This window comes from Scyliorhinus canicula, chromosome 12 (assembly GCF_902713615.1).
Source record: "Scyliorhinus canicula chromosome 12, sScyCan1.1, whole genome shotgun sequence".
Classification (NCBI taxonomy): domain Eukaryota; kingdom Metazoa; phylum Chordata; class Chondrichthyes; order Carcharhiniformes; family Scyliorhinidae; genus Scyliorhinus; species Scyliorhinus canicula.
Window position 1 is genome coordinate 112,114,425 of NC_052157.1, and position 22,868 is coordinate 112,137,292.

General features: G+C 47.1%; 1 protein-coding gene across 13 annotated transcripts in view; it reads right to left on the reverse strand.

Annotated features, from left to right (window-relative positions):
* Window positions 1-1,414: 1,414 nt before the first annotated feature.
* LOC119974673 (general transcription factor II-I-like) overlaps window positions 1,415-22,868 on the reverse strand; it is a 195,368-nt gene continuing 173,914 nt past the window's right edge. For 11 of the 13 annotated variants that reach the window (XM_038813765.1, XM_038813764.1, XM_038813763.1 and 8 more), the window contains 6 exons: window positions 5,932-6,009; window positions 5,378-5,461; window positions 5,070-5,253; window positions 4,586-4,614; window positions 4,305-4,460; window positions 1,415-1,710 (listed from right to left, as the gene is read on the reverse strand). In XM_038813765.1, coding sequence (XP_038669693.1) covers window positions 1,649-1,710; window positions 4,305-4,460; window positions 4,586-4,614; window positions 5,070-5,253; window positions 5,378-5,461; window positions 5,932-6,009 — 593 coding nt within the window. In that variant the 3' untranslated portion in view covers window positions 1,415-1,648. Of the gene's footprint in view, window positions 1,711-3,346; window positions 3,424-4,304; window positions 4,461-4,585; window positions 4,615-5,069; window positions 5,254-5,377; window positions 5,462-5,931; window positions 6,010-22,868 lie in introns of all 13 variants that reach the window. The other 2 variants (XM_038813759.1, XM_038813771.1) reach the window with 2 other exon arrangements.

Genomic DNA, 22,868 nt, shown 5'->3' on the forward strand with positions numbered 1-22,868 from the left:
ACAGTCACCTAAGGCCAGAATTGAACCTGGGTCCCAGGTGCTGATGCAGCAGTGCTAACCATTGTGCCACCTTGCTGCCATCTCCACTGCTTACAACACCTTTCTTTGGGTCATTAGTAAATTTACAACTTTCTATACCATTATCTCTATTGCACCATCTAAGTCGTTAATAAATATAACTAATCAAAACCCCAAATTCTTGAAGGGCACCATTTGTCACAGCCTGCTGATTAAAGTACTAACCCATTATACTTACTCTATCTCCTGCCACTCAGCCAGTTTCCTGACCAGGTTCAGGACCAATTTGCCTTCAACTCCACGACCGTGTCACTACTTTGGTCACAGTCAAACATTTTGATCAAACTCACCAGGCATAACCTACCCTTTCTTTATAAATCCGTGCTGGTTCTCTCTGATCCATTAAGTTTTTCAGTGTTCAATCACCTATCCTTTTCTAATAATAGTGGCATGTAGTGGTATTTATTATCACTGAATCACCCAAGATAATGCTCTGGGGACAGTGATTCAAATGCCACCATATCAGCTGGTAGAATTAAATTCAGCTAATAAATCTGGAATATAAAGCTAGTCTCAGTAATGATGACCAGGACAACTATCATAGATTGTTGCAAAAAAAAAAAAAAAAAACCGTCTGCTTCACTAATATCCTTTAGGGAAGGAATCCTTACCATGTGGCCTCAGACCCAGAGCCATGTGGTAGCCTCTTAATTGCCCTCCAAAATGGCCGAGTGAGCCACTCAGTTCAAGTGCAATTAGGGATGAACAGCAAATGTTGGCCATGCGCATATTACATGAAAGAATAAAGAAGAAAAAAAGGTCTATAATTCCCTGGATTCCCTCTCACATTTCTTAAATAGCAGACTGAATGCACAATTTTCCAATCTAAAGAACACAGTTCTCGAAACAAGCCTTCACAGGCTTTTCTGGTGGAAACCTCTCATTGATGCTCTACCAATCCAGATAAGGTAGAATAAAGGCAATGTGCTGGGTAACTTAAATTGAAGCCTGAGCCTCATCTTCCAAATTCCCCCCTGACTCTGAGCTGCTACTTGACTGCCGGGAGGGTGATATTTCTTCATCTACTGATACAACAGGCCTCGTAAATGAATGGTAGAGACGGTGTACCTTGGTACAATTACATGTTCTTGATTCCACCCTCCCATCATTTCCCATAGAATTGCATAGGTCATAGAACCCTGCAAATAACAAAAGTGGAAAAAATACTTTAAATTATCTCATTTTCACCATTTCTAGAAACATCATACAAAGCATAGTGTAATCAATTAAAATAATAAAAAGCATTATCTGTATCATTGAAAAGTGTCAAAGTAGATGTCATTAATATTACTGAACCAAACATTGGAAACAAATGGTGGCACCAGTACAAACCAAGTATTTTTTCTTCACTTTAATAAAGGTAATTGTGGTTGACAAGTCAGATGTACAGAACACTCCCTCAACCAAAAAGACAAAATTTGGTGAATTTCACAGAAGCGATTCATCTTGTACTGATTAAAAAAAGAAAAAAAATTCTTTCCAATGGTACAAAAAGGTCTAGATATAAGCAAACATTTTTCCTATGTTGTACAGTTATAATACACAGCTGATGCCCAAAGCTTTCAGAAGCTCACGCCTCTCCCTCAGATGATTCTGGAGGCTGGGATTTCTCATGCAGACTGACATCAGGTCCTGCAAGTTGGAAGAAATAAAAAATTAGTAAGGCTGCGCTCAGCACTGGGATGAAGGGATTTCCGTATTAGTTCATTTCAGGGCATAAATTTTTAGAAATGTCAGAAAAAGGATTCCAAATCCTTTTCTGGCCCAAGGTCAGCGACGAAGATATAGTATAAGCAGAGCAAAAGGGGATAGAGAAGCAAGCGACCACTGAGAGAGAAATAATCACCATCCCCTACAGCTCCATCAGTTGACCGCATATTTGATATTCTCTTTACTCAAATTTTATGTCAATGAAGAACGGAAGCTTAAATTTAAATTCTCCAACCATCTAACTTAAGAATGATAACCTGAAGGCCATGGAAAAGATAGTTAGCAATTTTTTAAAAATTCAATCTGATCTCACTTGATATGTTAAGATGGCAAAAGTTAACTTGGGGTCACCAAAACAATTTTTAACTGATTCACACCAGTAAACCCATTCCCTCCCCCAGGTGTGCGCCTGTAAAAAACAGATTCCCTCTCAAATCGGAGAGAAAAATCTCCACACTTGGGGTCCAACCATGCTGCCTTAGGAGTCACAACTATGAAGTCAGCACAACAATGCATTTTTATAAGTCTCTGATTTGTCCAGCATCTCAGGATCTAACTTGTTGGGAAGAGAAACAAATGCTGTGTTTTTGTTTTAAGTGGATCTGCATCTTTACGTACAGTTGTGAGAACATGACTCTTCAACTACAGCAAATGTTTTCAATTAATTTTTCACTTGGTTAAATAAGGACAGTAGCTCAGTGAGTTACTCTCAAGCTTTAAGTCAGAGGTTATCAAAGACTGACTTGGGTCAATTATTGGGGGCAGTGTTTACTAAAAGAAAGATGACAACTGTTCTCTCGTCACAATCTCAAATTTTAAAGACAATTTTTAATTTCACACCATCAAAACATAGGTAAGTATTTGGAGCCACCAGCAGAAACTCTTCAATTGTGCTTTAAAACACTGTCCACAGCTGAAGTCAGAATTTGATGGTAAAAATTATATGCAAAACTGCATAATTAATTATGGGTGGTCATTTAGTTGGACTAAACTTTAAAACTATTGCTTGATTGGAGTTTTAACGATGTGCAAATTTAAAAAATACCACTTTATAAATAAAACTTATTTTTCTCTGAATTTCCCATGATCTTTGGTGGCCCAAACGTTTCCCAACTGATCTTTCGTCAAGAAAAAAAAGTGACGAAAATTGGGGAAAATATAGGATTTTAAATTTTGGGGGAAATCAACTTATAAAGTCCTTGAAAGTTATGCACACTTCCGTTAAGACTCTCTGCACTCTAAATGTATGGAAATCTAGATGATTTTTCATCTGCAATCAGTTTTACACTTCACTGCAAAAATATAGGCTTCAACTTATCTACTTCTGCCATTCATATTCTATTAAAAAGAGGTTAATTTAGTATAATAAAAATCAGAGCATGCAGAGTGGTGTAAGTTAAGTGCATAACAGGAAAGCAAAAGAACAGGCCATTTCACATAGCAGTGGCAGTAACAGTGAAATATATCAGAGGGAAATCCTAGCAAAGAAATTGCTGGGAGAGAGGAACCACTAGATGTTATGAGCTGGCTGCAGAAGCCCACTTAAAGCTAAACTTACTGCACTCATGTGTTCCTACTACCATGTTGAGTTTGGCTCTTCTTTTATTTTAGGCAGTTCTTGTGTTTGAGGTTTATCTGGTAGAATAGAAACCAAACATTCAATGAATCACAGAAATAAATTCAGGTTGGTTTGATCAGAAAAAGTTGGTGTGAGAAGAGCTGGTGATTTCTGCCTCCACTGTTTTCATAGTGGAGACCTGGATCTTTAGTTTTATATCCTCCAACACTGGATCAGAGTGTAAGCTCATAACAAAGACCCAAACTCACATCAACTAAGCTCTTTTGACCCACTCTACCACCTAGAAGAATAAAGGCAGCAGATAGAAGGGAACCCCCCGCCTAATCAAGAACTATATCGACCTTCCTTAACCGTCATTAGGTCAAAATCCTGAAAGAGAACGGAGAGTATATCCATACCACATGGACTACTGTGGCTCACCACCACCTTCTCAAGGACAATTAAGAATGGGCAATAAATGCTGGCCTAGCCAATGGTGCTCACATCCCACAAACTAATTTTTAATATCAACATAATTATGTTGCAGTGGTATACCAAGTAGAAAGCAACTAAACTTTTTTTTTTAATTAACAGAATATAAATTCTCGTTGGAGCCGAAGTGTCATTTATTTGTACCCAGTTTTGCCAAGATTAAAAACCAGGCAGCAGACAGCAGTGACCATAAATAGCCCCTGGAACAATCCATTCTCTGGCTTCTGACAAACAGAAATGTATTTTGATTTAATTGGTTTCAAATCAATGAAGTATAAACAGAACTTCAGGTAGAGCTATGTCACCACTGCTCGTTAAAGTTATTTCCACGTCCATGGGCTTGCGGCTCAACCAGCCTCAAAATATTTTGTTATGGCTCGAGTTACTTCCTTGCAGATACTGATGTGTGCTAAGGTAAGCAGAATGGCTACAGGAAGAGATTTCTGATTCAAATCAATGCACTCACCTTGTGGTGTTGATAAAAGCGGCACCAGTGATACAGCTGGCAGCACTGGTGTTTGTTCCGCTGGGACAATTTGTACCATCGATGGAGGTGGCGGTGGTGTTGTTGACTGTGCTACTGCTGCATCCGGTGGTTCTGTTCCACTTTGTTCAGCTAGCTCTGCAAAGTTAAAGAAACTAAATTGAGTCAAGTGCTGGTCTTTGATGTGTGAAGGATCAAGCGTAAAATCTACTTATACACAATTTCATGCATCAAAATTTAATTCTCATGGTACTTTCACTTACGGTTATTAATCAGGAGCCCTGGAAAAGGTCTGTGGGAGAGGAAAAATAGCATTGTAAATTTTAAACATTATGTACAAAAACAGGAAATCCATTTAAAACAAAAAAATCAGCTAAATTGCTACCATCATTCTTGATCTGTCCCCCCCCCCCCCCCCCCCCACCCCCCCCCCCCCCCCCCCCCCACCCCACACAATTGCTGTCAAAGTTACACAGAAAAAAATCTAGTTTCCTTATGGCTAAAATCTTGCTCCTATTGTGAATGTTCCACCTTATATGCCTCAACCAAAACGTGCATTAAAACACATGTCCTATTGCTCTATGGTAGTGCATCAGTTAGCACCATCCAGCTCTTCCCACACTGCAAAGCAGGCAAAATGCTGCCCACCCTTTAAAATCTTTAGGCACAGCATAAGCATTTAACATTTTATAATGTTCTGTAATGTCAGATTAGAGACAATCTAGTGAAACACCTTGGACACCTCACCTTATGACTGTAAATTTGATAAAGTTTGCAGATTCCAGGATTTTTTTCATGGCACTTATTTCAAGGTAACTGGGTGCTTTGAACGGAACTCCTGGAGGCATACCATCAACGATAACACATCCGGGGTTGGTTGTTATCTTTCTGTAAGGAACCTTCACTGGGAAATTCATTCCAATTGCTTCCCCTATATTAAAGGTTACATTTAAACATCAGTCTCCATCTTGTGTGTAAAACAAACATCTAATCCAATTTTAGCAAAAGTAATCACATTATACCAATATTTAAACACATATATATTAAAACATTACCAAATTTCTTGCTGAACAGGTCATTTACTTGTTCTCTCAGTTGTCTGGCTTTTTCTACCTTCGACATTTTTTCATTTTCACCTTCTGTAAAAGAACAAACATTTTTATTCAGACATAAAACTTTATAACTTTCAAATTACAGGAATAGTATCTAGTTGTTGCCATTAGTATGGACTTACTGTTCACGAGAAGTTTAACTTCTTCCCACAACAAATTATATTGTTCATATCTATCGGGGCCATGCCCCCTTTTACAATCGGGTAACCTTTTTACCCATAGCAAAATCTGTTTCTGTTTCTGGTATTGGAACGAAGGCCAAGAAGGAAGTGCCCAAATGTTTCACTATCCTTCCACTCCTGGTCAGTGCTTCAAGTGGAGCGATTATATCCTGTTTTACCTAATACTTAATCTTCATTGATTGAATCTTCCAAACTAAAAGCAGATTTTAGTATAGGTCAGAGGAGGAGAGAATTTGTTTTTAAATAATGTGCATGTATAATGAGGCAGCTGGAGTTCCACAGAAACACAGATGTAACAGAAGTAAAGTTGCTTACCTGGGACTGTAACTTGAATGATATTAAGATCTTCAACACCTGTGGCAGTTGGTAATGCAACAGCTCGATTTTCTACAACTGCATGGAGAAATTTAAGAAACGGTCTCACCACCAGAACCCTCATTTAAACAAAGACCAAACGAAATAGATACAAAGAAATGAAGTAGAAAGCCACGTGTGGTAGTAGAAAGCAAAATTAATCTTGTGCGGCTAATCATGCAGTGCACAAGTAGGAGCCAAATTCCCCACTCTCAAAAGAACCAATCCAAATGTACAAAAGAAAGAAATCTACTTCAGTGTGTTTCAAGAACCAAATATCCTGGGATTCAAATATCAATTAACTATTGAAGCTTTTGTTTTGAAGCACATCAGCTACTTCATAACTTGTTACACTGTATGGTGCTGTATTTAATCAAGTGTCACATTCTAGGAAAATCAATGAACCCTCAATGATGGGTGCATGGAGCCATTTCAACCATACATTAGTGCTATTGACCATATGTTACTGGATGAAAACTTCTCCCAGCTCCTTCACCAGTGCCACCTGCACCATTTGAATAATATTCCACCTGAAAAGTTAATTGTTAACAGTTGCTACTTGTCTGACTATTAAAAGTGGGTACTGATGGTGGAATTGGCATTGCTGATAGTGGGCATGACTTAACAATATTTGTGCCATTTTGGCAGGTGTTACTCGTCAGCCACATTGGCGAGATCACGGTGTTGAAAATGAGCATGCATAAGCGCCTCACAATTACTGGCTGTCTCGCTGTCTGATTTGCTGACTCAGGCCTCAGCACTTCACCATTAGCAAGGGGGAGCTGCTTTTAAAGAATCCCCCACCACTCACTCCAGTCAAGCAAGGCAGAGCACACACCTGCTCCTCGCTTTGGCGATGCGGACCTGGCCAGGCTTCTCGATACTGTGGATGTGAGACGGGACATCCTGTTCCCATGGGGGTCGGAGGAACAGCAGCAGGGTCACCAATACCACCTGGGAGGCAGAGCAGCGGCCGTCAGTGCTGGCAGGAGGACCAGTGTCCAATATCGGAAGACCACCAACGACCTCCACCAAGTGGCAAGATAAAGTTACCACCTCTCTCCTGGCATCAGTTCTGCCTGCTACCCCTCAAATTTCTTGAGTTTGCTGCTCAGTACCCCCGGCACCCAGCAGCACAACCCCATCATGTCCAGTTGCAGTGTCCATACACGACACCTGCCACCCCACACCCAAGAGACCACCTCGGAGGAGTTCCGAGGAGACCACCAGTGAGGCGTCACAACTATCACTCCCCCACCAATACAGAGGCATACACCTTAGTGGGCGACATTAGTGGACAGGCTTCAGTGGCACAATTTGGTGTGCACCACCCAGTTGCTGATTCACTCATGTTAAGGCAGGAACATCCAAGGGAGTCAAGGAATTGGAGGTCTGCTGGATCCCAGGGCTTTGCAGAGTCCGATTCTGCAGGATCCCAGGACTTTGCTGAGCCTCTGGACAAGTTCTCCCAGAGCTGATGCAGATGCTAGGGCACAGTTGTGAGATTCAGGAGGGGGATGTTAGTGACATTCCAGCAAGTGCAAAATGATTGGAGGAGTCCCAATGGCTATGGGCGCAGGAGATGCTGACAATATGTAGCACCGAGGCCACTGCTGGGATGGTACCTGCAGTGGAAAGCCTGGAGGACGAGGTCATCGCCTTGAGTGGTGTCCAAGGCATGCCTCAGTATGGAAGCGTCGACACCATGTCCCAGTCGCTGAGGGACATGTCCCATATTCAGGTGGACATTGCTGAGGCACTGCAGAGCATGCACTGTCGATGAGGGATGTGTCCCAAACACAAGTGGACATTGCCAGAGCACTGTAGAGCGTGGCCCAGGAACTGAGGAGCATCGCTGAGAACATCAACACCATAGTGCAGACAACGGGGAGGCGTCAGGATTGGCAGAGCCAGATGACAGAGAGGCCTCTGGATCTCAATCTATCTACCCCTCCGTCCCATGGATACCCCCAGAGCCCTATGGGCTCCATCAGGAGAGGCAAGCCCGTGGCCTGCCACCAAGGAGACGACGGTCGTCTCCAGTTCTTCAAAATTCCCTCCTCCTGACACTGGCATATCTCAAGGGCACCAGGTAGAACAGGGTGGCATGGCGACACCTGTGACACAAGTCGGCCGTGGCCCTCCAACTCCAGGCCCTTCAGAGGGCGTCCACCCAGGGCATCGAAGGACACAAGGCAGGGAAAGCATCAGACTGCCTCCACATCTTGATGTGCATGCTGGGGATACACGCAGACGGAGCAGTAAATCACAAAAGATCAAAAAGAGAAAATCACTGTGCGGGAATGTCTGGAGCTCGGCGAAATGGAAATGTCCAATGTTCACTATTAAAACATATATGTGAAGCCTCTGTCACTTTAATCTTCACAGTCTGCACCCCAACCCCCTCTTGCCCTCCACTCCCTCAGGCACAGTAGCCCAAGATCAAATGCTCCCGATGCAGACATCGTTCAGAGGAATGGTGCAAGTGCACTGTCAGCAGAAAGACACGAGTCAGACTTCGCCGTAAACTGAGCAGCACCTGAACTTAACTGACGTTAAGTGACCATCACTCTGCTGCCTTGTATATTGACCAGCTGACAGTGCCAACACAGGCCCATGATTATGGGGTGATGCTGCACAGACCCTGGGAGGATGGAACAGGATATGGGGGGGGTGGGGGATTTGAGAGCTAACGGGCAAAGCCTTGTCCTATGAGATGAAAGCATGGATGAGGGCCGCCTTGGCCCTCCGGGCATGCCAGATCCTTGCCACCACCTGTCCCCCATCCCCTGGCTTCTCCTGCGGCTCATCCCTGGGCTCGTCCTCCAGCCCCGACTCCTCTTCCTCAGATGAGGCCACATGACACTCTTTCCTCCCCTCACACCACCCCAACCCTCCTCCTCCAGTATGTTGCTCCACTCCTTTGCCAAGCTGTGGAGGACACGCAGACCACCACAAAGCAGGAGACCCTCTGGGGGTGTACTGCAGTGCACCACCAGAATGGTCCAGGCAACCGAATTGCATTTTGAGCTGACATTTGCACAGCTTAATGACAGCACTGGTGGCAACATGGGCCTCATTATATCGGGTCCGCCTCAGTCTCCAACCTCTGCACTGGTATCATCAGCAGGACCTCAGTGGGTACCCCATATCCCCTAAAAGTCAACACGTCATCATGGGGTGGTCCTCGAAAGCGCTGGGGATCGTCCCAGGATGTAGTTGTCATGCACGCTCCCCGAAGCGTGCACACATGTGCATGATTCGGAAGTAGTCGTTGCACACAAGTTGAAAATCAGGGTGTGGAACCCCTTCCTGTTAATGAACCAGTGCGCGCAAGGCGACGTGTGCTATTAATTAGCCCCTGGACCTGGGGCATCCCAGTGATAGCAGAGAATACTGCAGCCCGGGCATCTTGGTCCAGCTCAAAGAAAATATAGTCAGCTTCCCGGGCATACATACCATCCATGACCTCACGGATGCACTTGTGGACTGTAGCTTTGGCAATGCCGCACAAGTCCCAGCTTGAGCCACGGAATGAACCGGTTGCATAAAGGTTCAGGGCTTCGGTGACCTTCGTCCAAGTGGTGCCATTTCCTCAAAGTCGATGCACAGGTGCCGCACTGTCTCTTCGTTGGGACGGAGTTTCTTGCGGCACATGCAATCTGTCCCCGAAAGACCAACAAAACTTGTACACCTTGGGCTGTTGATGGCCTCCCCCTCTGGGTTCCTCCTCGGCCTGATAAGACAGCCAGGTCTTCAGGGTGTGCGGCGGCCCCCTGCACATGGGGTGCCGCCTTCAGCCTGCATCGACGCTGCTGGCGCTTAGGCTTCCACCAGCACCATGGAGGCAACCTCTGCGGGACCGACATAATCAGCCATATTGGTATATCTGTAAGGAATTGGAGAAGGAGGGAGACCGACAATCAGTTGGGGTTTCCATTTCAGGAGCCTGAAATCCTCCAACAGGAACCCCTAGATTGCAGCCGGGATCATGAGAGAGACCGTGCTCAGATGTCCTCCCCTGATCCACACACTTATCCTAAGGTAGCGAGGATATCCCCAGCGCTGAAGCCCAGTTTTTGAGTGTTTGATTGTTGCCTGCTGCCTCTATAGTGCTGACATTTCTAGAATTCAGGCAAACGGTTAGGCTTCGAAGGTTGATTGAAATGTGACGCAATAATCATCATCTGAGACATGGCACGTGTACCCACAACGAGCCACTTGAGAATATTTTGTTTATTAAATGGTCAACAGTAACAAAGATTGGACTTCCGGTGGCAGCGATGACGTAGGAAGCCGCACATTTGGGAGCTCCCGATTCAAACGGACTTTTCGGCTCTTTTTAGAGCCCAAAACGGAATTTTTTTCGACCTCTCCCGGTGGGAGAAGGTGTGCTGATCGACTTTCTCCGCATTTCATGACTCGAACTCGGAGTGGAAAGGGGGAAAAAACGGCAGCAGCTCCCCAGAAAAAACGAGGGAAGGATTCCAAGATGGCGGCCAGTGGAGCACCAGAGGAGTGGAAGCAGTGGGCCCAGGAGCAGCAAGCTGCTCTCCTGCACTGTTTTGCAGATTTCAAGGCCGAGGTGCTGAGCTCTCTGCAGGAAACAAATAAAAAGCTCTCGGAGATTCAGACGACCCAGGGTGCTGCCATCCAGGCGTTGCAGGCGCAGGCCACTGAACGAGATGAGGAGGCCGTGGTCCTTGTGAGTAAGGTGGAGGGGCACGAGGCACTCCACAAGAAGTGGCAAGACCGCTTCGAGGAGCTTGATCACCGCATGAGGCGGAAAAATCTGAGGATCTTGGGCCTTGCGGAGTCGGATCTGACAACCTACGTGGCCACGATGCTGAACTCGCTAGTGGGGGCAGGATTTTCCATCTGCCCCTGGAGCTGGAGGGAGCCCACAGAGTACTGGCCAGGAGGCCTAAGGAGAACGAACCCCCGCGTGCGGTGCTGGTGAGGTTCCACCGGTTCAGTGATCGGGAGTGTGTGCTGCGCTGGGCCAAGAGGGTGAAGAGCAGCAATTGGGAGAATGGGGTAGCACGGATCTACCAGGATTGGAGTGCGGAGGTGGCTAAGCGGCGGTCCGGGTTTAATCGGACGAAAGAGGTGCTCTACAAGAGGAAGATAAAGTTTGGAATGTTGCAGCCTGCGCGCCTGTGGGTAACTTATTTGGACCGGCATTATTATTTTGATTCCCCGGAGGAGGCGTGGGCCTTCGTGCGGACGGAGAAACTGGACTCGAACTAGGGGTTGGGGGGGTCGGTTGTAATGCTTTATTGTTGGTTTCTGCTGTTGCTGTGTTCTCTTTTTCTGTACTTTTGTAATTTTGATAAGGTTATTTATTGGGGTGTTGTTCTGTTTTTTTGTTGGGGGGCATTGTTTGAGTTTTGTATCTTGCGGGGAGGGTTGGGGGGGTTTGTTGTATTCTATATCGGGTTGGGGGTATGGAGTGGGGCTGGTATTTGGGAGCTGCGTCAGAAGGGTGTGGTGGGGCAGTGCGAAAGCGCGGGCTTTCCTCTGGTTTCCTGCGTTGCTGGGCTGGGGGGTGGAGACAATGACGGGGCTGGGGAGTGGAAACGATGACGGGGGGGGGGGGGTCTTAACTGGGTCTTCACCGCGCTGGAGCGGTGCCTGGAGGAGGGACAGGATGGGGGATGATCCCACTTTGGGAGGGTCGGGTTTTTGGCGGGAGTTTCCGGGGTCAGCAGAAGTTAGCTGACCCACGGAAGTACAATGGAGGACGGTTCGCGGCTAGGAGGGTTCCTAGCCTTGGGGGTGGGGGGGGGAGGAGGAGGAGGAGGGGAATACCGGGTTGCTGCTGGCAGGGTCAGGAAGGAGCTGGTGTGGGCCGGGGGGGGACAGAGGTGAGGTGTTGTCGCTGTGGGGACTGGGTCGGGCAGGGGGTGCTGGCCTGGGGCGAGCAGTCAACGGGCTATGGCTAGTCGACGGGGGAGGGGGGCTGGACTCCCTCTGATCCGGTTGGTCACCTGGAATGCGAGAGGACTGAATGGGCCGGTGAAGCGGTCGAGCGTACTTGCTCATCTGAAGGGGCTAAAGGCAGATGTGGCAATGCTTCAGGAGACCCACCTGAAGGTGGCGGACCAGGTCCGTCTGAGGAAGGGGTGGGTGGGGCAGGTTTTCCATTCTGGGTTGGATGTGAAGAGTGGCGATTCTGGTGGGGAAGAATGTGTCGTTTGAGGCATCTGAGGTGGTGGCGGATAAGGGGGGTAGGTATGTTATGGTTAGGGGCAGGCTACAGGGAGAGAAGGTGGTACTTGCTAGTGTGTATGCCCCAAATTGGGACGATGCGGGCTTTATGAGGCGTATGTTGGGACGGGTCCCAGATCTAGAGGCGGGAGGTCTGATTATGGGGGGGGGGGGGGGGGGGGGGGGACTTCAATACGGTGTTGGATCCTTCACTGGATTGGTCCAGTTCAAGGACGGGTAGGAGGCTGGCGGCGGCCAAGGTACTGAGAGGGTTTATGGACCAGATGGGAGGGGTGGATCCATGGAGGTTTGTGAGGCCGAGGGCACGAGAGTACTCTTTCTTCTCCCACGTACATAGGGTTTATTCTCGGATAGACTTCTTCGTGGTGAGTAGGGGACTGGTTCCGAGAGTGGAGGAGGCAGAAAATTCGGCCATTGCAATCTCCGACCACGCTCCGCATTGGATGGAGTTGGAGATGGGGGAGGTTCGGGACCAGCGCCCGTTGTGGCGGTTGGATGTGGGGTTGTTGGCGGAGGAGGAGGTGTGTAGGAGGGTCCGGGCAAGTATTGAGGGGTACCTCGAGGTGAATGATATGGGGGAGGTCCAGGTGGGGATGGTCTGGGAAGCCCTGAAGGCAGTGATTCGTGGGGAGCTGATATCTATCCGGGCACACAGGGAGAGGAGTGAGAGGGATAGACTGGTGGGGAAGATGCTGGAGGTAGATAGGAGGTACGCGGAGGCACCAGAGGAGGGACTGTTGGGGGAGAGGCGCAGCCTACAGGCTAAATTTGACTTGCTAACCACTAGAAAGGCGGAGGCACAGTGGAGGAAGGCACAAGGGGCAGTGTATGAACATGGTGAAAATGCGAGTAGGATGCTGGCTCATCAGCTCCGCAAGCGGGATGCGGCTAAGGAAATTGTTGGAGTGAGAGACAAGAGAGGGAATGTGGTGCGGAAGGGGGTAGAGGTGAATGAGGTCTTCAAGGACTTTTACGGGGAACTGTACCGGTCGGAGCCAACGGTGGAGAGGAGGGGAATGGAAAGGTTTCTCAACTGGCTATCTTTCCCGAAGGTGCAGGAGGAGCAGGTGGAGGGGTTGGGGGCGCCGATTGAGCTGGAGGAGCTAGTTAAGGGGATCGGGCAGATGCAGTCAGGGAAGGCGCTGGGGCCAGATGGGTCCTCGGTGGAATTTTATAAAAAGTTTGTGGACCAAGTGGGCCCCTTGCTGGTGCGGACACTTAATGAAGCGTGGGAAGGGGGGACTTTGCCCCCGACGATGTCGCGGGCGCTGATCTCGTTAATCTTAAAGAGGGACAAGGACCCCCAGCAGTGTGGTTCATATAGGCCCATATCTCTCCTTAATGTGGATGCCAAGGTGCTGGCAAAAATCCTGGCCACCAGGATAGAGGACTGTGTGCCAGGGGTTGTACACGAGGATCAGACAGGTTTTGTGAAGGGAAGGCAGCTGAACACGAATGTGCGGAGATTGTTGAATGTCATCATGATGCCAGCGATTGAGGGGGAGGCTGAGATAGTGGTGGCGCTGGATGCGGAGAAGGCCTTCGATAGAGTGGAGTGGGGGTACTTATGGGAGGTGTTGGGGAGGTTTGGATTTGGTGAAGGGTTTATTAGATGGGTGAGGCTGCTATATGAGGCCCCGATGGCGTGTGTGGCCACTAATGGGAGGAGGTCGGAGTACTTCCGGCTTTACCGAGGGACCAGGCAGGGTTGCCCCCTGTCCCCCTTGTTGTTTGCATTGGCAATCGAGCCGTTGGCGTTAAGGGATTCAGGGAGGTGGAGAGGTTTGGTGCGAGGTGGGGAGGAACATAGGGTGTCGCTGTATGCCGATGACCTGTTACTGTATGTGGCGGACCCAGTGGGAGGGATGCCGGGGGTGATGGAGCTGTTAGCTGAGTTTGGGACCTTTTCAGGCTATAAACTAAATCTAGGCAAGAGTGAGGTGTTTGTGGTACACCCTGGAGACCAGGAGGAAGGAATTGGTAGGCTTCCGCTTAGGAGGGCAGGGGAGAGTTTTAGGTACCTGGTGGTGCAGGTGGCCAGGGACTGGGGGACATTCCACAAGCATAATTTCACCAGGCTTGTGGATCAGATGGAGGAGGAGTTCAAGAGGTGGGACATGCTGCCATTGTCATTGGCGGGGAGGGTGCAGTCCGTCAAAATGACGGTGCTTCCGAGGTTCTTGTTCCTCTTTCAGTGCCTGCACATCTTCATCCCCAGGGCCTTTTTTAGGAGGGTGACTAGCAGTATTTTGAGCTTTGTGTGGGCACATGGGACTCCGAGAGTGAAGAGGGTTTTCCTGGAGCGAGGGAGGGATAGAGGCGGGCTGGCGCTGCCCAACCTTTTGGGGTACTATTGAGCGGCCAATGTGTCAATGGTGCGTAAATGGGGGGCGGGGGGCATGGAAAAGAATGGAGATGGCGTCATGTAGAGGTACGAGCCCGAGTGCCTTGGCAACGGCGCCGTTGCCGCTCTCTCCTAAGAGGTATACCACGAGCCCGGTGGTGGCGGCGACCCTAAGAATCTGGGGACAGTGGAGACGGCATGGGGGAAAACAGAGGACTCGATGGAGGCTCCATTAGGTGGAAATCATCAGTTCGTCCCGGGGAACACTGATGGGGGATTTAGGGGGTGGCAAAGGGTGGGCATCAGTAAATTGAGGGACCTGTTTATTGGCGGGAGGTTTGCGGGTCTGGGGGAACTGGAAGACAAATTTGGGCTTCCACAAGGGAACATGTTCAGATACTTGCAGGTAAAGGCGTTTGCTAGGCGACAGATAGAGGAGTTCCCTTTGCTGCCCTCGAGGGGGGCGATGGACAGAATGCTTTCGGGGTTGTGGGTCGGAGAGGGGAAGGTGTCTGACATTTATACGGTAATGCAGGAGGTGGAGGAGTCATCAGTGGAGGAGCTGAAGGCTAAATGGGAGGGGGAACTTGGGGAGCAGATAGAGGACGGGACTTGGGCGGATGCCTTGGAGAGAGTCAACTCTTCCTCGTCATGTGCGAGGCTTAGTCTCATCCAATTCAAGGTACTGCACCGGGCCCACATGTCCGGGACTAGGATGAGTAGGTTCTTTGGGGGTGAGGACAGGTGCACCAGGTGTTCGGGGAGTCCAGCGAATCATGCCCATATATTCTGGGCATGCCCGGCACTGGAAGAATTCTGGAAGGGGGTGGCGGGGACGGTGTCGAGGTTGGTTGGATCCAGGGTCAAACCAGGGTGGGGACTCGCGATTGGTGGAGCCGTGAGTGCAGGAGGCGAAAGAGGCCGGTATCCTGGCCTTTGCGTCCCTAGTAGCCCGGCGGAGGATCTTGATGTCGTGGAAAGATGCGAGGCCCCCAAGTGTGGAGACCTAGATCAGTGACATGGCGGGATTTATAAAATTGGAGAGGGTCAAATTTGCCCTGAGATGATCAATACAAGGTTTCTATAAACGGTGGCAGCCTTTTCTGGACTTCCTGGCTCAAAGTTAGGTATCTTGGTCAATAGCAGCAGCAACCCGGGGGGGGGGGGGGGGGGGGGGTTTCTATTTTTTTTTTCTATGGTTATGTAACTTAACATTATGTTAATTTAAGTTGTTGTTAATGTGTTGTGTTCATTGAGGAGGGGCGAATGTTTATGATTGCTATTATTATTGTTATTGTTGGTATTTTATTATGGTTTGATGTTGTATAAATACAAAATTTTCAATAAAAATTATTTTTTTTTAAAAACAGTAACAAAGATTTGGAAATCAACTACGTAACAGTCTACATATCACACTAACCATTAAAGAACAAGGAACATCACTGGTCCATATTGACACCAATATATATATATTATATATATATGGCATCACTCCAGGTTCCTCAAGAGAAATGGAGGAGTCTGAGAATGTGCTATCATGCCCAGAACTTTGTGATAGAAATGATATGCCCATCAATGTGTTACTTGTTCCACATATGAGTGCCATTCTCCATCCAGGACCCGCAGCTCCCACACGGCCCAATCTCACCAGATCGAAATCCCGGCACCACATGTTTCACTGGCACTCAAGTTGCAGTTGTAGATCCTTAACTTTCAGTGCGTTTAGCCCACGCTAACGTACCAGTTACATGCAGCGCTCACCATACCAGCAACAAAAGTATCAGCAATCTGCAAAAGTATTTGTTCAACGGTGTCATCAGGTGGCCCATTTGGATCAATGAGCCTCACCAGGTCCCGTAGCGTCTTTTTGCTTCAAACTGGATTGCCTTCTGGACTCATACATCCTCCTGAGCCCGGTGTTCCAGGACCCAGGTACCTGAGAAAAAATTGTCCTGCTTTCCGGCTACAGGCAAGGAAGTAAGCAGTAATAACAGCGTCCAGACATCTGCAGCCACCAGCAGGAACAAGCAGCAAACACATTCTCACGACTAACAAGGCCAATTCCTTATTTGCAATAACTTTCAGCTGCGAAACACGAGGCTTCTCATAGTCAAAGGGAGTTAAAGTGACAATCAGAATATATGCAAGAACAGGGCTCTATCCTGGAACAGTTTGGTAGGTCAGACAGGCAGCAGCTGTAGTTGCCATTGTTTAAAGATGGCTTGAAGGTCTCATGGACGAAAAGCCATCCCCACCCCTCCCAACCTGGAACGCTTCAGCTCCCCGACCAAGCCCAATCACCCTGAGAGGTCACCACCCCATCATTGCACCAGCTTCACATTTTTAAAAAGGAGTACTAAACAACGCCCGTGTGGCTAATACCCTGAGGATGGAAATTAATGATATGCACACCATATTTGGGAGAGATCCAAAGCTTGCCACTGGGAGCAGGCCGGTTAGATAGCAAACTAATTTGCACCCTCGATTTGGCCTTTCCTGTTATTTAATCGGCACGCCGGGATCCGTGCCGGGCACAATGCAGTGGTTAAATTGTAGCTGGTATATGAATATCAGAAATTTTTCCTTTGCGTCAAAACAGGTAGTAACTAAGGCAAGGAACAATGATTCTTTAACTTGCGCAAAGATGCTCAAATCAATTCTTGTGTATTAGCAAGTTGTTATTCTACCATTCTCTTTATGCTATTCTACCATTCTCTTTTTGTTATTCGACCGTTCTCTTTATGCTACTCTACCGTTCTCTTTATGCTATTCTACCGTTCTCTTTATGTTATTCTACTGTTCTCTTTATGTTATTCTACCGTTCTCTTTATGTTATTCTACCATTCTCTTTATGTTATTCTACCGTTCTCTTTATACTATAAAGTTCTTTCCAGTAGAGTGAATGTCATGCTTACATTAAAGAAAGTCAAAGAAAATAAGATAATTTCCATTAAATTCATTCAATAGTACCCTAATAGAATCCAGCTGTATTTTAAATGTCTCCACTCTTAACCCTACAGGTGATTCCAAATATTCGTTACATTAACAAGCTCTTCCTTTACCTTTCCTCAATACTCATTTCCTTTATACTTGGCTCTTTACTCTTCGATTTGTATTTTTACTTGTTGGTACAATGATCAGAATGGATCATCATCATCCAATTGTGGTCTGAACAATCCATTGTACCATCTACTAGAAATGACCACCTACAGTCCTTGTGGAAATATAGTCCCTGCTTTACACTTGAGGACAATTACCACCCTATTAAATAGGATGGATTTAAAACAGATTGAGCAGTTGCTGTGGGCCATATTCAGCGGCAGAAATGGATTCCACCAAAATGTGTAATGTCATGGACGAGCATGTCCCTTACTCCACCACTACCAGCAGAGCAGGGACCAACACTGTTTCAATGTGGAGTGTCAGACAGCACGACAGGAGCATATACATTTACAAAGGATAATCTGGAGTATAACTAACAATTACGGATTAATTAAGGAGGGCCAACAGAGATTTGTTACGGGAAAGTAGTGTGTGATTAATTAATGTGACTTTTTTGACGAGGTGACACAAAGGGTTTATGTAGCATACATGGATTTCCAGTTTGCTAAAATGCCACAAAACAGATCCTCAGCAAAGCTGGAGTGTTTTCAGTAAGAGACAGTGGTGATATGAATACAAACTTGGCTGAATTGAATTAAGTTGTGGTGAACAATTTGTTTTGGACTGGAGAAGGTAGATAGTGGGGTCCTTCAGGTCAATGTTAAGATCACTTTTTCTTGATCCATGTTAAAGACCTAGACCTGGCTTGTACAAATTTCTAAATTTGCAGGTGACATAAAATTTTGTAAGTATTGTGAACTGCAAGGAGGATAGCAATAGACTGCAAAACGACAGACGGGTTGGTGCGATGGGTGGACACATGGCAGATAGAATTTAATGTAGAGCAGTATGAAGTGACACATTTTGCAGAAAGGAGGAGGAAAGGCTATACTAAATAAAGGATACGATCCAAAAACAGGTGCGGGAGAATTTCTGTAAAAATTTTAAGTGGCAGGGCAAATTGAGATAGCAGTTAATAAGACATACAGGATCACGGGTTTCATAAACAGAGGTTAGAGTTCAAAAGCAAGGACGTTATGGTGAAGTTTTGTAAAACAAAGGTCTGGCCTCACTGGCCTTTGTTCTTTGTAGTATTGTGTCCAATTGCGGGCACCCAATATAGAAAGGATGTGAAGGTATTAGAGAGCGCAGAAAAGATTTGAGGAATGATCCCAGGGTTGCGAGACTCCAGTTATGTGGAGAGACTGGAGCTGTTCTCCTTAAGATGAGGAGGCTGAAAGGAGATTTCATAGAGGTGTTCAAAATCTTGAGGGATCTGGACAGAGGAAATAGGGGAAAACTGTTCCCATTTGTGGAAGGAATAAAAACTGAAGAACACAGCTTTAAAGTGACTCACAAAAGAACAAGAGGTGAAATGAGGAGAACCTTTATCAAGCAAAGAACAAAGAAAAGTCCAGCACAGGAACAGGCCCTTCGGCCCTCCAAGCCTGTGCCAATCATGGTGCCCTAATCAAAAACAAAACTTTCTGCCCTTATTTGGTCAGAATCCTTCTATTTCCTCCCTATTCATGTACCTATCCAGATACCTCGTAAATGTTGCTAATGTGCCTGCTTCCACCACATCCTCGTGTTCCAGGTATCCACCATTGTGTGTGTGAAAAACTTACCCCGCACATCTTTCTTAAACTTTCCTCCTCTCACCTTGAACCTGTGCCCCCATTTTATTAACAACCCCCCCCCCCCCCCCGGAAAAAGCCTCTGACTATCCACCCTGTCGATGCCTCTCATAATTTTGTAGACCTCAATCAGGTCTCCCCTCCTGTATTCAATGCCCCAGCTGATGAAGGCAAGTATGCCATATGCTTTCTTAATCACCTTGGCCCCCTGCGTTGCCACCTTTAGGGAACTGTGGACTTGCACGCCCAGATCCCTCTGTATGTTAATGATCCTGAGGGTTCTGCCATTTACAGTATAATTCATACCTAGATTTGAACCTCCAAAATGCATCACCTCACATTTGTCTGGATTAAACTCCATCTGCCATTTCTGTGCCCAAGTCTCCAATCTGTCTATATCCTGTTGTATCCTCTGACAATCCTCGTCACTATCAGCAATTCCGCCTATCTGCGTGTCATCCACAAACTTACTTATCAGCCCACCCACATTTTCCTCCAGATCATTTATATACACTACAAACAACAGACAGAGGCCCCAGCACTGATCCCTGCAGAACACCACTAGCTACAGATCTCCATTCTGAAAAACACCCTTCCACCGCTACTCTGTCTTCTATAACCAAGCCAGTTCTGTATCCATCTAGCCAGCCCACCCCGAATTCCGTGATTTTAGTTTTTGTACCAGTCTGGTAAGTGGGACCTTGTCAAACGCCTTACTAAAGTACATATAAACTACATCCACAGCCCTTCCCTCATCAATTTTGTTTGTCACCTCTTCAAAAAACTCCCATCAAGTTGGTGAGACCTGACCTTCCTCATACAAAACCATGCTGCTTGTCACTAACTAGGCCATTTCCTCCAAATGTGCATATATTCTGTCCCCCAATATCTTTTCCAAAAGCTTCCCCACCACTGATGTCAGGCTCACCGACCTATAAATTGCTGGATTATCCCTGCTTCCTTTCTTAAACAGGGGAATAACATTGGCTATTCTCCAGTCCTCTGGAACCTCGCCTGTGGTCAAAGAGGATGTGAAGATATCTGTTAAGGCCCCAGCTATTTTTCCCCTTGCCTCCCACAGTAAACTGGGAAAGATCCCATTCGGTCCTGGTGACTTGTCTACCTAAACGCAATTTAGGATACTCAACACGTCCTCCTTTGATATATTGGGTGGGATTCTCCGACCCCCCGCCGCTGTCAAGCCTCTCCCACCGACGGGAATCAAAACACTTACCCGACCGGCGGGATTGGCGACACAGGTGGGCGCCGGGGTCCTGGGGGGGTGATCTGACCCCGGGGGATGCCCCCATGGTGGCCTGGCCCGCGATCGGAGCTCATCGATCGGCGGGCGGGCCTGTGCCGTGGGGGCACTCTTTTTCTTCCGCCTTCGCCATGGTTTTCACCATGGCGAAGGCGGAAGAAAAAGAGTGCCCCCACGGCACAGGCCCGCCCGCCGATCGATGTATATGCATATGCACAGTAAATGGGTAAGATTAGAAAAGGACTGTCTCAGAGTTTGGAGGTGACATATTTGATCTTGGCTTTCAAAACAGTATTGGGTTATTACCTAAAGAGAAAGATATTGCAGGGCTCCAGGGAAAAGGCACGGGAGTGTGACTGACAGTTTTCTTGCAGAGTGTGGTACGGACAGGACGGTCAAATGGCCTCCTTCTGTGCTATAACCATTCTATGATTCTATGAGGTACTAACCTGGTGAAACTGCAGCGCAAGACTACATGGACTAAGCAGAAGCAACATGTTATAGACAAAACTAAGCACTCTTATAACCAATGGATCATATTAAAGAACTGCTACATCCAGTCATGAATGGTGATGGATAATTTTAACATCTAAAGAAAGAAGTGTAGTCAACATCAACAATCTTATTAATGCAAAGACTAATACGTCAGTGCAAAAGACGAGGCTGAAGCATCTACAAGCAGCCTGACATCATTACAGCCCTGGTCCAAAGAGCTAATTCCTGAGCTGAGGTGAGAGTTACCACCCTTGAAGTCAAGTGTGATATCAATGAGCCCAAATAAAACTAAAGCCAATAGGAATAAGGGGTAAACTCTCCAATGGCCAGACTATCCCTTGCACATAGGAAGATGGTGATGGTTGTTGCAAGGCCGATAATCACAGCCCCAAGAGGTCATAGCAGGAGTTTCTTTCGTGTACCCTGGGCTGAATTCTTTTCAGTTGCTTGATCAACCTTCCTTCCAGAAATGGGCAGCACGGTGGCTAGCACTGCCTCACAGCACAGGGACCCGGGTTCAATTCTGGCCTCGGGTGACTGCGTGAAATTTTCACTTCCTTCCAAGTGTTTGCGTGGATTTCCTCCGGGTGCTCCGGTTTCCTCATACAGTCCAAAGATAGAACATAGAACGATACAGCGCAGTACAGGCCCTTCGGCCCACGATGTTGCACCGACATGGGAAGTCAAAAACTAAAGGCCATCTAACCTACACTATGCCATTATCATCCATATGCTTATCCAATAAACTTTTAAATGCCCTCAATGTTGGCGAGTTCACTACTGTTGCAGGTCGGGCATTCCACGGCCTCACCACTCTTTGCGTAAAAAACCTACCTCTGACCTCTGTCCTATATCTATTACCCCTCAATTTATGGCTATGTCCCCTCGTGCTAGCCACCTCCATCTGCGGGAGAAGGCTCTCACTGTCCACCCTATCTAACCCTCTGATCATTTTGTATGCCTCTATTAAGTCACCTCTTAACCTTCTTCTCTCTAACGAAAACAACCTCAAGTCCATCAGCCTTTCCTCATAAGATTTTCCCTCCATACCAGGCAACATCCTGGTAAATCTCCTCTGCACCCGTTCCAAAGCTTCCACGTCCTTCCTATAATGAGGCGACCAGAACTGCACGCAATACTCCAAATGCGGCCGTACCAGAGTTTTGTACAGCTGCAACATGACCTCATGGCTCCGGAACTCAATCCCTCTACCAATAAAGGCCAACACGCCATAGGCCTTCTCACAACCCTATCAACCTGGGTGGCAACTTTCAGGGATCTATGTACATGGACACCGAGATCCCTCTGCTCATCCACACTGCCAAGAATTTTACCATTAGCCAAATATTCCGCATTCCTGTTATTCTTTCCAAAGTGAATCACCTCACACTTCTCTACATTAAACTCCATTTGCCACCTCTCAGCCCAGCTCTGCAGCTTATCTATGTTAGAGGTAGGTTAAGGGGGGGGTTGTTGGGTTACGGGTATAGGGTGGATATGTGGGTTTGAGTCGGGTGATCATGGCTCGGCACAACATTGAGGGCCGAAGGGCCTGTTCTGTGCTGTACTGTTCTATGTTCTATGTCCCTCTGTAACCTGCAACATCCTTCCACACTGTCTACAACTTCACCGACTTTAGTGTCGTCTGCAAATTTACTCACCCACCCTTCTGTGCCCTCCTCTAGGTCATTTATAAAAATGACAAACAGCAACGGCCCCAGAACAGATCCTTGTGGTACGCCACTCGTAACTGAACTCCATTCTGAACATTTCCCATCAACTACCACTCTCTGTCTTCTTTCAACTAGCCAATTTCTGATCCACATCT